Genomic DNA, 16,930 nt, shown 5'->3' with positions numbered 1-16,930 from the left:
ATAATGCAGTAGAATGAGTATAAAACTTTTGCTTATTAACTTAACACTTTTACAATGTTCAACAGAACTTATACTTTTCCTTACAACAAGACTTAAAAATAATCTTTAGACCTCCCTTCGCCTAGCACAGCTTTTCCAACTTGCCATCTAGTTTGCTCACCTCATCATGTAGCAATGCGCCTTGTTCTCTCTACGCATCGAGGTCTTTAAAAATCCAAGATCCCTTTCTTCAACTCCTACCCCTCGAGTCATCAACATCCTAACTCAAGGGCAATCCTCAAGAACCTTTTTCTCTCTATGCCACTAAACACTGCTCGTTGCAACAGGTACCTAGAGGTGTAAAGGCATAACTTAGTCCTTCGCCCCGATCGTCTAACCACCTCTCTTAGCGAATCGCATTTAGGACTATTCCTCCCCTGACTTAGCTTGCTGGCTCTTTGGCTTCCCTTGCTTGACCTTACCTACCTGGGTATTGCTGTCGCCTCCCTACTAAGCTGAGTCATTTGTGCTAAGAAGCCATGTACTTACCAACTGACTCCTTAGACGTGAGATAAGATGACACAATTGTCGTATCGCATAAGACTATAAAGTAACTCTGTCTTTCCTCCTTAACTAAGCTACAACGTCTGGCAACCTGGGGAGGTAAAACTTAAAACGTAAGTCAAACGAACTTCGTGAGTGATGAGTTTGAGAAAACCTTTTGGGAAATAGTCACAAGAAATCCACGACAAAATAAACAGTAAGTCATAAGATGTGAAGTTTGACACAGTAAACTGTTAACAAAAATCATGTAACCATCACAACTCAAATAATTACTCAACGAGTCACCAATTGTACCACAATCATTGATGTAAGGTCATTCAAAGACCTAGAAATCTCCCCTTACTAACCTAGGATTCGCTTTCGTCAGTATCACACGAGTTACCTGAGATATCTAACAAGGTCTCGCCACATTCACATTCTTAGACCTGGGGTTACACTCCATCAGCATCTCGTTAACATCGTTCCCAAAATGAGCGCTACAACACCATACGCTGGAATCAGTTCGTGACAAGTCTATTCTGAGACTTAGGAATCTCCCCTCGCTGACCTGGGGTTTGCACTTAACCAGTATCACGCGAGTTACCTAGGATTTACACCAGCGCCTAGTCACATTTTATCTTTCTCCACCTGGGACTCACTTTTAACCAGTCTCTCATAATAACCTCGCCTAGACTTGAGACTCGCATCTCGCAATAGATCACTTCTTCTATCGTTAGACAACCAATAAAAATAGTAAACAGAAGGGTTAGCTTTCCAGTTTATTTTTCTTTCATAACATTTCAGTGTAACAAGATTATACAATGAGAATCAACGAAAGAACACTTTCATAACGGAATAGCCTTCCACATATCAAGTTTACAAGCACATCATTAAATAATTATGGAAATCATTCGTAAAGCCTTTCTTCCACTGATGGAAGATTCACAGATATTCCACTTATGAGAGATATTAAAAAACAAACAAAGATACTCCTCTATTTAAGATGAACCACTCGCAATATTCATTCATAATTCGTAACAAACACAAAAAAGAATCGGTAATAAATGACAGTTTAGTAATCATGTCGAATGTCGTTTCATCACTCACTAATATATTTATCCTTGACTCCTTCCTTCTCTGCATTTGGATGCCTCTTCTCACCTAGCGATTCCCTCGACCAGCTTGAAAGAATTCAATGAACAAGGGAAAGAAGGTGAAGCCAAAATAGAAAAGCTCCTTCTACGTGCCCACTTTTTGAAAAGAAATCAAAAGCACAATCAATGAATCCACGGGTTAATGTCTTTCCTTATCAATGATCTTTGCTCCTTCTTCAGTTAATGATCCCTAAAGAAATAGAGAGTGGATGAAATTTAGAGGAAGAAGAAGAGTAGCCTAGACACAAAGAAAGAAAGCCCTATACATTCATTTCAGGCGAAAGGAAAGCCTAGGTTAAGGAGAAAGTTCTATTAGAAGAAGAATAAAGGCAAAGGTAGAAAACTCCTCCTTTTACGCAGGGTGGGAGTGGAACCTACTATTTGGAAGAAAGCCTAGGGGATCAAAATCAAGAGAGAAAGCCTAAAGGCGCAAAGCTACTTATAAGGCTAGGCGTAATTGAGTCGACTAAGTTTACAAACAAAATAAGGAAAAGCAAAAAAGGCGAGCACAACTCTTTCTTCATTTTGTTTAAGTTGGAGACTTTCTTATGCTCCTACAGAGTGGGTAGGGAATTGCTCTTAGCCCAGGTCGTCGGCCTTCTTTCTAAATTGACTGATTCTAGCATTCAGGATCTCTCTTCTTCATTTTCATCTAAAAGATTTAACTCCTTCGGACAAAAACTCTCTTTTTCTTTTTAGCCTTTGGCCTTTTGTATAGTGGCCTCTTACATCCAAGAGTAGTTTCAACACTTTACACGTGTCTCTTTACCGACTCGCCGTACCATGCATACAACCCAAACTTGACATGTAGGCTATCTATCAGTGGCCATTGGACTTTTCTCTCAAGACGCACACCTTATCTCTTTGGGAAGCCAAACTCTTTAAATCATCTGACCCTCTTATCTTCTCGGGAAGCAGTAGACATATACTTTCTCTCATCGAGTAGTCAAGTCATCTTGACAAGACACTTTCTTACCTCCTTTCTTAGGCGTAAGCACTTCTCCCTACATTACTATGCTAAACGCGTAACTCTTGGCATTCAACGCATGCTTCTTCCTTGCCAGCTTATTCTTATAGCGTTATTTGCCTTCTCGCAATGGAACTTAGACTTTAAGCATTTCTTTTTCATCCAGCCTTCTTCCCCTTTGTACGTTCCCTCACGAAATATCCTATATCTTATCTGAATTGACCTCCTGACAAGGATCCTCTTCACTCGGGCTTCCTTTCTTCGGATTAGGGCCTCACGCATACTCCATCCATAAAACATATTCTACGATCAAGAGTCTCTTCGTTCATCTTGATCGCATTGGCGGTATGCAGTCAGGGCCTCACACGATAAAAGAGTCTTGTAAATTGAGTCGAGTGAGTTGTAGAACGAGAGGCAGAGGAGTGATTCACACGGTTGTAGTAGCGGTAGTTGACTAGTTCGATACAACATTACTTGAATTGGAAGTTGATTCATTTCCTTTTTCGAGGCTTGTTAAAAATTCCACTTTGAAGCTCGCAATTGAATCTACTTTTCTATTGAATAAGAAGAGTTATGTTCTAACCTTCCAATAACTAGCAAGTTGCGTTTCCTTTGAATGCAATCTGATTTTCCTTCCTCGGTTAGTCATCCATCTTCTTTCTTCTTATCCTTTTGTTGGCCTAAGGTCAACCTCTAAGCATCTTTCTTCCTCGGGTCATCCTACTTTTTAACTGCAAAGATTGATTCCATGCGTATATATTTTCTTGCTCACTTCATTCGCTTCATTAGTGTCTTGAGCATAGACCCGGTTCCTAAACCTAGTTGGGTCAACTTACGTGTAGAGTCAAAAAATGACTCTTTCTAATCTTTGATAGCATAAAGGTGTGCACCTATGAAACTAGATCTCTTAAGAATCTCCGCTGATAGAATAAGGAGAGGTAATTGCTTTACGAAAAGTGATAGAAGATGTTAGGAAAACCATCACAAATGCTCAACCCCACTAGAGTTGGACCCATATCCTTTCTCCATGGACGCAAGGCTAGTTCCTACTTAATTTCATGTTCTTTCTACCCGATGAATTTAATCCAAAAGTTATGTTTTGTATATGCCCAAAAGTTTATAAATTGGCATTTTCCCTAAGAAATGAGTCCAAAAGTTGAAGCTAGCAAAAACAAAGGGAGTAAATATGCTCATTCTAAGGTTAGGGCTTATTTGTTAGTAAATTAACACTTTTGCCTAAGAAATGAGTCTAAAACTATGGTATGCTATGCTCTATTTTTCGTCTGATTTGAAACAAGCTTCCTAACTCTCATACTTTCATTTCAGCGATAAGATATCCTCCTTCAAGAAGCCCTCAATCCTCCTTTGTGGAAGAAAGGTTGTGCTATAATAAAAGAAATGGAGGCTCTAAAGAAGAACGAAACTTATCTGTTAATTACTAAGCTCTTACCCTATCTATTTTGTATATGCCCAAATAAAAGCATGGTTGATTGCGGGTGGGTACACACACTAAAAGACAAAGCTTATGGCACTATCAAGAGGGCTCGTCTTTTGGCAAAAGGCTTAACCTAAACCTAGCATCGATTATCTCGAGACGTTCGCTCCAGTGGCTAAACTGCACAAAATTCCATATGCATCATCCTCTTAGTTGCAGCTAACAGATCTTGGTCACTGCATTAGCTCGATTTTAAAAAAACCTTTCTTCAGGGAGACCTCAAAGCTTGGTAGGCCAATCACATTTCCTCTACTAGGGTTTCGAGCTCAGGGGGAGCAAGGGAAAGAAAGAATGTGAAAAAAGGTGATATATGGTCTCGTATATGTCTCTCCTCAACTCCTCGAGCTTAGAAAGAGATATTCAGTTTGGTTATGATGAAGATGTAAACTTTAGATTTTAGTTTCATGAATATACAATAAACCCTAACATTGTATATAACGATAAATGTCAAGATCTTTGAACTAGATAACTTTACAAATTAGTTAAAGAACAACATACCTTGATCCATGAATAATCTTCTTGAGGAATTGTGTTTCTCTCACTTGCCTTCCTTTTAGACTTAATTTAAGTTTCTTGATGGGAAGAATAAACTAGTTAATGAGGCAGTGAGAGGACCAAACCCTAAGGTTCTATTTATAGACACCATCCATCATGGTGTTAAAGTAGGGCATTATCTTTTAACCTAATGGACCGAATAAAATAATAAGCCCAAAAGGGATAAATAATAGATAATGCAATTGGGCCATATTAATGATGATATTATATTTAAGAATAAATCTAACATTCTCCCACTTGGCCCATCGAAATTATTTACCATATACATTCATAGATATAATGCGCAAAATTAAACTTCATAACATATCGTGTCAAGTCGAAGAAACTACTAAAGGATTATGGCGGTCATACATCATTGCATTAACATACTCCCTTCCATGTATCACTAAAATAGTTCTTCTATTAACATGATCTATAATAAAGATAATCAATAATGGTCCAAAAATAAGTGTCTTTATCAAAGACGATGTCCTGTTTGGTTTACATAATTCTTTTATGTATATACTAATCATAAGAACAGAACCATAAGATAAAATCAGAAACAATAAATAAATGAGCTCAAAGTGTCAACTAACATAATCTTGATCTCAATGATGATATCTACTGATGCCCATACGTTCAACGTGATACTTGAACGTCTTTGGTGGCAATCCTTTAGTCAGTGGATCCACAATCATAAGTTTAGTGCTAATGTGTTCAATTGACACCTCTGTTTCTTAACTTCTTCTTTAACAGCAAAGAATTTTAATTCCATATGTTTAGCACCTTTAGAATACTTGTCGTTTTTTTAGAAGAAAACTGCTGCAGAATTATCACAATAAATTCTCAACGACTTGGCAATACTGTCAAAAATTCCAAGTCCTGAGATAAAGTTTCGCAGCCATAAACCATGAACTCTAGCCTCAAAGCATGCTACAAATTCAGCTTCCATACTGAATGCAGCGATAATAGACTACTTTTCACTTTTCCATGAAATTGCTCCTTCATCTAACAGGAACAAATAGCCAAAAGTGGATTTTCTTGTATCCACACATCTGGCAAAATCTGAATCTGAATATCCAATCACCTCAAGATGATCAGATCTCTTGTAAGTAAGCATATAATCCTTTGTTCCTTGCAGATACCTTAAAACTTTCTTTGCAGCTTTCCAATGATCCATTCCTAGATTACTTTGATACCTACCTAGCATACCCACAGCAAAACTGATGTCTGGTCTAGTGCAAGTTTGTGCATACAATAAGCTTCCAACAATAGATGCATAAGGAATAGTTTCCATCTGATTTCGTTCCAATTCATTTTTTGGACATTGCATGAGACTAAATTTATCTCCCTTCTGAATTGGAACTACACTTGAAGAGCATTTGTCCATCATAAATTTCTCAAAAACTTTATTAATATAGGCCTTTTGAGACAATCCTAACAATCCATGTGTTCGGTCACGGAATATTTCAATTCCAATCACATAGGATGCCTCACCCATATCTTTCATTTCAAAGTCTTTAGAAAGAAATTCTTTTGTTTGACATAATAAACCAAAGTCATTTGTAGAAAGCAAGATGTCATCAACATATAGAACAAGAATTATAAACTTACTCCCACTGATCTTTAGGTATATACATCGATCAACAATGTTTTCTTTAAAACCAAAAGATGTGATGGTATCATTAAACTTAAGATACCACTATTTGGAAGCTTGTTTAAGTCCATATATTGACCTCTTTAGTTTACACACCATATGTTCCTTTCCTTCAACCATAAAACCTTCTGATTGATCCATGAACACTTCTTCATCTAAATTTCCATTTAGAAAGGCAGTTTTCACATCCATTTGATGAAGCTCTAAATCATAATGAGCTACCAAAGCCATAATAATTCTTAATGAGTCCTTTTTCAAGACAGGAGAAAAATGTCTCTTTGTAGACAATGTCATCTTTCTGAGTATAACCTTTAACAACAAGTCTAGTCTTGCGTTCAATATTTCCATTTGAGTCACGTTTGGTCTTAAAGACCCATTTACACCCAACTCTTTTACTTTCTTTAAGCAATTCTACAAGATCCCAAACTTCATTATCATTCATAGATTTTAACTCTTCTTTCATGGCATCTAACCATTTGGTAGAATTATCTCCTTTAATGGCTTGTGAAAATGAAATCGGATCATTATCAATGTTTAAGTCAAATTCTGACTCATGCAAATAAACCAAATAGTCATCAGAAATAGCTGATCTTCTTGATCTTACAGATCTTTTTAATTCTATTTCTTGTGGTCCCTCAGTTATAGGTTCATTTGTTACAATATCATTATGTGGTGTTTGACCATTAATTTGTTGTTCTTGTGGATTTTTAACAGAGTCAACAACTACAGGAACAACAACTTGAGAAGAAGTTATAAACTCCCACTAATTATGTCATTCTCAATGAACCTTACATTTCTAGTTTCAACTATTCTCGTACTGTGGTTAGGACAATAAAATCTATAACCTTTTGATTTTTCTAGATAACCAATGAAGGGTTGTTCTTGAATCCAGTTTCTTTTCATGTGGATTATAAATTCTTACTTTTGCTTGACAATCCCAAACATCTAGATGTCTTAAACTAGGTTTCCTTCATATCCACAGCTCAAAAGGTGTCTTTGGAACTGACTTACTAGGAACCCTTTTTAATAAATATTGAGCGGTTCTTAATGCATACATCCACAAGGACACAGATAAGATGAATTAATTAACATACTTCTAACCATATTCATTAATGAACGATTTCGCCTTTCTGCAACACCATTTTGTTGTGGTGTTTCTGGCATTGTGTATTAAGCACATATGTCATGGCTTTCTAGGAATTTAGCGAATGGACCGGGACATTGTCCATTCTCGTCATATTTTCCATAATACTCACCACCTCTATCAGATCTTAAGATTTTCACCTTTCTATCTAATTGCCTTTCAACTTCATTTATAAATACTTTTAAGGCATCTATTGCTTGACATTTCTCATGCAATAAATAGATATAACCATAACGTGAGAAATCATCAATAAAGGTGATAAAATGTTTTTCTCCACCAAAAGATGGAACATTAAAAGGCCCATAAATATCAGTGTGTATAATTTCAAGAAGCTGTGAGCTTCTTGTGGCTTCTTTATTAACTGTGTGTTTTGTTTGTTTTCCTTTAATACAATCCACACAAATTCTAAGGTCAGTAAAATCCAAATCTGGAAGAATTTAATTCTTTATCAGTCTTTTAATTCTTTCTTTAGATATGTGACCTAAACGTTTATGCCACAAGTAAGCTGACGATTCATTAGTTTGACCACGTTTAGTACCAACATTATGATGCAAGGTTAACAAACTCTCAGCAAAAACACTATCAAGCTTTAATTTATATAAGTCATCACAAAGAATACCAGAACCAATAAAAATGTTCTGTTTGAATAAACTAAAACACTCATTCCCAAATTTAAAGTAATAACCTGAAGTATCAAGTTTTGACAAGGAAATCAAATTACAAGAAATAGAAGGAACATAAAAGGTATCAAAAAGGTCTAAATGATGTCCAGTATCTAAAGTTAAACGATAGGTTCCCACAGCTTCAATTGGAACTTTGACTCTGTTTCCCATAAAAATGAATCTCTCATTTAGGTTTGTGGTTCGGGTCGTAAGGAATCCCTGCATCGTATTGGAAACATGAATGGTACAACCAGAATCAATCCACCATGTATTATAAGGAACTTCAGTTAAGTTTGATTCGAAATATACTAAAGCATTATGCTTACCTTTATTCTCGAACCATGCCTTACGTTTTAGACAATCTTTCTGATAGTGTCCAGGTTTGTTGCAAAAACGATACTTATCCTTAATTTGTTCCTTTTTTTGGATTGGGGCAGATGACTGTTTTACCTTTAATTGTCCATGATTGCCCTTGTCATTCTTTTTTCTAGGTTTCTTTCTAGCTCCTTTGTGACCCATGAGATTGGCAGAGTGAATTATTGATTTCTTAAGCCTCGCTTCCTCTTGAATGAGCATACTTTGTAATTCATGCACATTCCATTTATCTTTCAGAGTGTTATAGTTCATGTGAAATGGATCATACTTTGAAGGTAAAGAATTAAGGATAAACGTTACCAAAAAATTCTCATTAACTTCCATTCCCATGGTCTTTAACCTTGCTACCAAGTTCGTCATTTCAAGGATATGCTCATGTATAGTACGAGAACCATCAAACTTGATGTTGGTTAAAGTACTCATAAGTGTTCCAGCAGGTGATTTGTCAGCCGACTCTGACTGAGAACATTTTTCCACAGATTTCATAAACTCCTTAGCATCTTCAGTGTTCTTAATTGTGGACTTAAAATTGTTTGCTACAATCATTCGCATAAACATTAAGCTCAATCTATTTGATCTTTCCCAAGCTTTATAGAAAGATCTATCCTCATCACTGCTAGCAGAAGTAATTGCAGCAGGTTTCTCACTTAAAAGTGCTAAATCAAGATCCAAAACTCCAAGATGGAATCGGATTTGTTCGCACCAATCAGAGCAATTGAGTCCATTAAACTTTATTATAAATGTAGCATGCGAATAAAGAGAAACAGGAGCAGATTCTGCAATTACAAAATAAATATGCTTATACATCATTGCTTTGAGAAATAAACTTAAAGATATTGACATATTTTCAGATAATATTAAATAACCATTAATTTATACATTGAAGTTCTTCTTTGGAAGGCACAACAATGTACAACATTTACACTCAACTGATGCTAGATTTTGTTTCATATAATTGGTAATTTAAATGCTCAAATTAGATACATTAGTTATCTTTGGATATACTAACAATATCTAATCAAACACCTCAATTAACCATAATAAGATTCAAAATTATAAAACTGCTAATTACCTTTGGGCAAATTAAATGTTCTATAACAATGAAAATCAATATACTCATGACAAATCATTAATGTCATAATATTATCTCATTCATTAGCATCAAATGGACATGAGTAATTGAATCAATCTTAATTTGATGTCTAAAGAGCTACCAATTTGGCCACTTTGATGACTAACAAATTGTTCATAACATAGGCATCATGATAAAACAATTCCAATTAACCATAATAAGATTCAAAATTATAAAACTACTAATTACCTTTGGGCAATTTAAAAGTTTTATAATAATGAAAATAAATATACTCATAATAACATCTCTATTTTTCATAATATAAAATAATTCATCATCATCACATAAAAAGGAGTAATTGAGTTTAACCTTAATTTGATATCTATTGAACTTACTAATTTGGTCACTTTGGTGACTAACAAATTATTCATAATATAGATATCATATTAGAATAATCAAAAATAATTATTTTCTTAATTTGCAAAACACTATTAATAGAATATCTATAAAACTTACTAATTTGGTCACTTTGGTGACTAACAAATTATTCCTAATATATAGATATCGAACAACATAATTCCAAGTGATTTACCTCATAATTTACAGTTAGATACAAGAATTTCATCAAAACTTCATACATTCATACATTATCCTCCAAAAATTTAATTGTATAATTTATATTTTAGAGATAAATTGATACTTTAAACATAACATATGATCATCAATTTCAACATAATCAATTTCAATTTCAACATAAACTAAACATATGCAATATTTTGAAAATCATTAAAATCTAAAATTTAATTAGATTTGTGATGAATTAGATTTTCGACAGTATCGTAATCTTTATTAGATTTTAATTCCTTTAATTATGGATTACAAAGATTTAATTCACTAAATTTTCTTGAGATGAAAAGAAAAATTGACAGGCCTTCCAATTCCTTTAATTAGGTTTGTATTTCATCATATAATACTTTAATTGCTAATCAAAATTGGATAAAAAAAGAACATAACACTCTGGCCCGCGGTGGATCAATTAAAATTTGATGGTTGCGGTGGATCAATTAAAAGCTTTTATAATTTTCTTTCTTTCTTCGAGCTTTCGATAAAATCAAAATTTCAAATTCATAATCTTTAATTAAAGAATCTTTAGTTCAAATGATAATCAATAATTAAAGAGTCTTGATTTAAATTTAAGAAAACATGCAACGGGAACATAAAAATAAATCATTAATCATCCATGTAAAATTATAAGTTCTCAATCAAGGCTCTGATACCACATGTCAAGATCTTTGAACTAGATAATTTTACAAATTAGTTAAGAACATACTCTGATCTATGAATAATCTTCTTGAGGAATTGTGTTTCTCTCACCTTCCCTTTAGATTTAATTTAAGTTTTTTGATGGGAAGAACAAACTAGTTAATGAGACAGTGAGAGGACCAATCCCTAAGGTTATACCACCCATCATGGTGTTAAATAGGACATTACCTTTTAATCTAATGGGCCTAATAAAATAATAAGCCAAAAAAAAGATAAATAATAGATAATACAATTGGGTCACATTAATGATAATATTATATTTAAGAATAAATCTAACATAAGATGTGTTTCCAGAGAAGGAATGTTACCATTTTGTGTTTATAAATAGGAAACAAGAGGAAATGTTCTCCTAGTGTACTTAGTTTAGAACTTGAAATTCACAAGTCAATTTTAGATATTAGTCAGAAAAGCAGCTAATAAGCAAGTCGAGTAAATCAATTATTATTAAGTCGAGCAAGTTGTTGTCAATACTAATCAAAAACAAAAGGCGTCAGTCAAAACGAGCATAGAGATGATAGGTGCTTATCTATCGTGGAGCTCGATAGTCTTCTTTAAAACTGCTACCAATTCTTAAACGGAAAGGCCGCTTACAAAGACCACATTTCTAGTCGAGGCGTGCTAATGAAACCCATCCCGTGAAACTCTCATTCATTTTTGGGTGAATAAATAGAGTACAGTAAGGTTTTGTGATATACACCACATTGATGTTTTCTTTTCTTAGAAGTTGTATTTATTCTCCAAAACAATAAATTTACCAGAAAAACAAATGAGGATCAAGGTCATGACTTTGCCATCAACGAGAGGGAAGGGAAAAATCAAAGCAAAAGAGAGAAATGGGAGATTGCTCATAATAGGGAAAACATCCATTCAAATTTGGAAGAAGAGGTGTTTCGTAGCTCATAATTGTTACGATTATTATAATTATTATAAAGTAATTCAAAACGTATGTTTGCATGGAGCATTTTGAACCCAATTTGATTTTCAGTCCGACCCTTTTTACCTAACACTTCTTCTGATTCCCCAAACAGCCCCCTGATAATATGGCTCACCTTTTTTGGCCTTTCCTATTGACCTTTTTCTCTTTTCTTTGTGCGTTTTCTATGTCTATTCAAATTTCTATTTATTCGACACATTATTAACCTATAAATTCATGATCAAATGTGGTGAGAGGTCCATTTTTAAAATTATTCCCCTAGTTTTGTTTTGGCACGGTGCACTCGATTTTTAACATCCAATAACAGTAGACTGAAGTTTAGGCACGGCAAAAATGTGGGAAATCGTGTGATTTTGGCCTTAAACCAAGATTAAGTAACACGGTCTTTTCAGGGCTTTGGCAGCAATCAGTCGAGATCAATAGTTTATTCACAAAAGCGTTGATATTCCCATTTTTTTCATTCATCAACATAAGATTATATATTGGGTATGAATTTAATATACGGGGTAAAATTGAGGTTCTTATTAAAGCTATCGAACCAATAAATATAAGGATTACAGATCCTAAAATCAAAAAATAATAAAGTAAAAAATAAAGCTAAAAGTAGATATGAAAGAAAATCTGAAATAGATAGACTGTTCTCAGATGATCAAAACAGGGGTCTCAAACCTCAGTGGCCCCCATGTTCTCTCTTTCTCTGAAAAATAAAAAACCAAGTTTCAATTTTACTCTAGAATAAATTCATCTGCTAAAAATTACACTATAACATAAAGAACAAAGTAGATTGTGCGAAACATCAAATCTAGATCTGAAATCAGCCAATAAGCAAAACAACCATAAAGTAAACAAAACTTCTAAATTCTGAGGTTGAAAATAATAACCAAGTCTCCATGGAGGTTTTTTTTTCCATTAAAGCAAAATCCGCAAATTATAAGAGAACAACTATGATCCCTAAGACATTCTTTGAGCTGCTTCTTTGGCGAGCAGCTTTTCCTTCGCTTTTGTTTTAGCCTGGGACTTGGAGCCCATGATTCCTCCTCCCCATTTCTTTCTATACTCTTCGTACTTGTCGTTGAAATTGGCCTAAAAGCAAAATCACGAACGTATTATTAATAAAACCGTGATAATCAGATGCAGTATTAATTTGGCTTCTAATGTCTATGTAACTCACCTTGATGGCTTCAAGAATCCTGCTGAACTCCATCTTGTCTTCATTTTTCACAGTCGTCAAGCACAAAACAGATGCAGTCTTTTTATGGACAATCTGTCAGCAAGGCAACGTAACAATCATTGATAAACGTATTTCAAAACATAGAAAATATCTAGAAATATTACAAATAATGGCTGGCACTTACCGATCCCAATCGTGCTTTTCCCTTCACAATGCAGTATGGGATTTCCATCTTCCTGCAAAGAGCTGGGAGCCAAACAACCAATTCAATCGGGTCCACATCATGTGCAATGACAACCAGCTGAGCCTTGTTCTGAAAATGTAGTTTTGAGTCACGAGTATATTTGATTCCCCAGACAGTAATAGCTACTGAATAGGTAAAAGCTAAACACGAATGAATTAAAACAATACCTGCTCAATAAGGTAGGTCACGTGGTTGAGACCATATTTCACAACAATAGGCTTTTTAGCATCATGTGGCTTGCCATCAGCCTCTTCCTGAGCTCTTTTTAGAAGACGCTCCCTTTTCTGTGATCTGTCCTCCGGCCTATACTTCAAAAGCATCTTGAACAGGTTTGTAGCTGCATATACATGACATTAATTTTAAAACCCATACAACAAACACTTCAAAACCAAGATCAACAAAAATGTAAAGGCAAAAGTAAATTTGAAATCCAACAAAAATCATAACAGATAATGACCAGACATCTATCAAAACAAAAAAATTTCCAGAAAAAACAAAAATCGTGAGCAGAAATACAAAAAAAGAAACAATCAGACAAAAAACCAATCCGCAAAAGAAACAATCAAACAAAGAATGAAATCAGTGACCAAACAGTCGGCTTTGAAATAAACAAGCAAAGAATGAAATCGGTGACCAAAAAACAGTCAAACGACATATAGTTTTAAAAGTAACAATACAGGACCATTCAAAATTTTTAAGCAACAAATTTTCAAGGAAAACCAAATTCACTGAAGGCAAAAGGCATTAGAACATAGTATAATGAAGGTGGTTTTTAAAATCCAGATTTCATAGAAGTAAACAACCAAATTCTAAAACCTAAAAGCTCATTTAAGGAATGCAAGACTGATGGTGTATTAGGGTTCGCCATATAATTTTCATTCATGATAGCACATTCGGTGACAATACCAAGATTTTTGTCAAGGGTCTTGGTGAACTGATTTAAAGCTGGTGGAACCTTCAACCTCTGTTTAAGAATCCGCTTCTTTCTCTGAATTTGAACAACTTTTGGCCATTTAACAAACCTTGTCAAATCCCTCTTTGGTGGAATGGCCCCGCCAATTCCAAATTGCTTTGGACGCTTCTCAAATAGTGGATTCACCACCTTCTCCTATATACACAATACCGTATTAAACACAAAAGCAGCCAATAACCAGAACATTAACAAAACAGGAGACATGCTACAAGGAAAAGAAACACTTACGGGCTTCTTTTTTGCCAAGGCTTTCCCAACAGCCTTCTTTGGTGCCTTGAAGAACACAATAAAATGATGTCAGTATGTTATACAAGACAAAGAATCCAACTTCTAGAAAATCATAAAAATGACAAATCAAATAAAATGTAAAGAGAAGGAATCAATTATTATGGCTAGAGATTAAGTGGGCGCTTGAACTAGCAACTTTTATCAGTACGAGTAGACACCAATCTTTCCTATAGATATCTTAACATTTCTGTTTATACCAACTGCGGTAATGCTTAACTCTATCAAATTTTGAATTGCATTTATGGGTTCTTCAGTGTACTAAAACTTTTACAAGGGATGTGAATACAATCTTAAGACCACCAGGAAAGGTCAACAATGTTTATCCGTGATTGAACTACACTAATGCCTATTAGCGCTGATGACATCAGTAAAGCAGCCATTACTTTAACAACATTCAAATAGATCATTGTTGTTGATATTATCTTCAGTTCAGGGCTGATCTTAATAAGCCTATGCAAAATGTATAACAATGATGATGTATACTTGACGAATTTCTGCTAGCGAGAAAAATACTGACAACTACAACGAGGCGGTGCACCATTAACAAAAATGAGAGCATCATATTCCAGAACGAACTTCTTTACTAATAAATAGTTGTCAACGAAATCATGATGAACTTGCTCCTACAAAGTAAAAGGCCCAGGCCAAAAAACTAAGGGTGTGCATGAAAGAATACTAGATCAGTAAAAAAAAAAAAAAAAAAAAAAAAGGTAAGAGCCTCCCGTCTTGACCCAACCAACCAAACTTCGGAAGCATAGTTAAAGAGACGCAGTTGAATACCCGGCAGCAAAGCTAATTAACACATAAAAATCAACGAAAGCCAAAAACTGGTTTAAAAAAAGGGGGCTCAACCCATTTTCAACATCTCATAAAATCAAATGACACGATGTTTGTCCAAATCTAAAAACCCAGAAAACGCAACAGAAGTGCAACCATAGTGCAGGTAATAAAAAAAGTAGTGCAGGTAATAAAAAAAGTAAGCAACCAAAACACATATCATTGATTCATGAATCGATTGGCATCTGAAAACAAGAGACTAACTGTGGATGTGACGGCAAGAGCAAAGTAATAAACCGAAACGAAAGAGAGAAAGAGGAGACACGTACCATTTTTGCGCGAGCTTGTGAAAGGAAGAGTGGGAAGAAGGATGAAATATAAATAAGCGGCGGCGAAGAGAGGAGGGAAAGAGTGGTGACGTCTAGGGCAAAATAAAGATTAAGATGGGCTTGGGCTTATGCTAGTGGGCCGAATAATGTTGGGCTGGTGAATGGTAAAGTTAGGAGCTTTGGACCTGGACCTCAGTTTATGTCACAATATAATATGGAGCATAGGGAAAAATCAGGTATACGCACACACTACAAATTACACTTTCATTTTGAGAAATAGCATACCAAAAAATTGTTTCGAAATATAGCAAATTGCGTGATACAACACTTGAGTCCGTTTTCTGATAATTATCCTCACCGGTCACCACACCCTTTTTACTTCCATTCTAATTAATAATTACAAATATAACAATTGGATTCAAAATAATTAAGTATATAACAATTATTTTTAAAAATTGTCCGGTCAGATCAATGATAAAAATCTATCACTCATATTCCATGTTGCAAATAATGGTCTATCATGAATAAATTTTGTTTGTAATTTTTTTAAAAGGTTATTATATACTTAATTGTTATACTAGATTACCACAAATTATAATTACCTTGTTGAACTCTAATTAATTTATTATCAAATCTTATGTTATAGGATTTTTTTTTCTTTAGCCTACTTTTTATATTTATATTATATTTTCTTTCGCTCATAACAATGTTGAATAAGAAATTTTGGAACCAATTATAAATTACCACGTTATTTACTAAATATAATTGTATTTAGGATTAACTAAAATTTAAAGATAAATTGGACAAATTGGACAATTCTAATAATGTCACGTGTCTTTATTATGACAATTGGATCAAATTAATTATGTTGGTTCAATTAAATATTATTTAGTTTGGCTAAAATTCAATTGAGTGCAAGAAGATAAACTTAATTTAGCCCAAAATTAAATATGACCCAAATCCATGTGATTGACCCCATAGGTATGGTCCTTGGAGCAAAACAGGTCCAAGTCCATAAAAGTCTACCATGGAACTCTATAAAATAGAGGAGTTATTTCATTTGTAGAGACGGGAAATTTTTTACTTCAGAAAGTTTAGAGAGAATTCCGCAGAACATCACGCTCGCATCAAATCAACATAAATACAACATCAATAAAAATTCAACTCCACGAATCTAATTTCTTTGAAAATCTCGTGTGAACAAACAAAATCCTACATTTTTTTTTTAAGATTTTCTTATGAGTATCTTAATTATAATTTTGCTTTAAACTTGGAATATTACAAAACATCTCATTTTTATTAATTAATC

At 34.3% G+C, this 16,930-nt stretch overlaps 2 protein-coding genes across 2 annotated transcripts; both read right to left on the bottom strand.

Moving 5' to 3' along the window:
- Window positions 1–5,645: 5,645 nt before the first annotated feature.
- On the bottom strand, window positions 5,646–6,173 carry LOC127149716 (secreted RxLR effector protein 161-like). Its single transcript, XM_051085580.1, has one exon. It carries the CDS (start codon window positions 6,171–6,173, stop codon window positions 5,646–5,648), a length of 528 nt encoding a protein of 175 aa, XP_050941537.1.
- A 6,412-nt stretch (window positions 6,174–12,585) lies between these two features.
- On the bottom strand, window positions 12,586–15,779 carry LOC103491810 (60S ribosomal protein L7a-2-like). Its single transcript, XM_008451914.3, has 7 exons — window positions 15,622–15,779; window positions 14,456–14,500; window positions 14,161–14,362; window positions 13,422–13,591; window positions 13,195–13,323; window positions 13,011–13,103; window positions 12,586–12,922 (listed from the first exon to the last, which is right to left on the bottom strand). Exons 1-7 carry the CDS (start codon window positions 15,622–15,624, stop codon window positions 12,791–12,793), a joined length of 774 nt encoding a protein of 257 aa, XP_008450136.1. The 5' UTR covers window positions 15,625–15,779; the 3' UTR covers window positions 12,586–12,790.
- Between the last annotated feature and the right edge of the window lie 1,151 nt (window positions 15,780–16,930).

Source organism: Cucumis melo, chromosome 6 (genome assembly GCF_025177605.1).
Source record: "Cucumis melo cultivar AY chromosome 6, USDA_Cmelo_AY_1.0, whole genome shotgun sequence".
In the NCBI taxonomy this organism is placed as follows: Eukaryota; Viridiplantae; Streptophyta; class Magnoliopsida; order Cucurbitales; family Cucurbitaceae; genus Cucumis; species Cucumis melo.
This window is presented reverse-complemented; position numbering and strand designations above follow the sequence as displayed.

Excerpts from the sequence above, each read along its gene's own strand:
- LOC127149716 (XM_051085580.1), bottom strand. The coding sequence starts at position 6,173 with ATGGGTGAGGCATCCTATGTGATTGGAATTGAAATATTCCGTGACCGA.
- LOC103491810 (XM_008451914.3), bottom strand. Across the intron at positions 14,363-14,455 it reads CCTTGGCAAAAAAGAAGCCC|GAGAAGGTGGTGAATCCACT; the intron begins GTAAGTGTTTCT and ends TTGTGTATATAG. Across the intron at positions 13,104-13,194 it reads GAAAAGCACGATTGGGATCG|ATTGTCCATAAAAAGACTGC; the intron begins GTAAGTGCCAGC and ends CCTTGCTGACAG.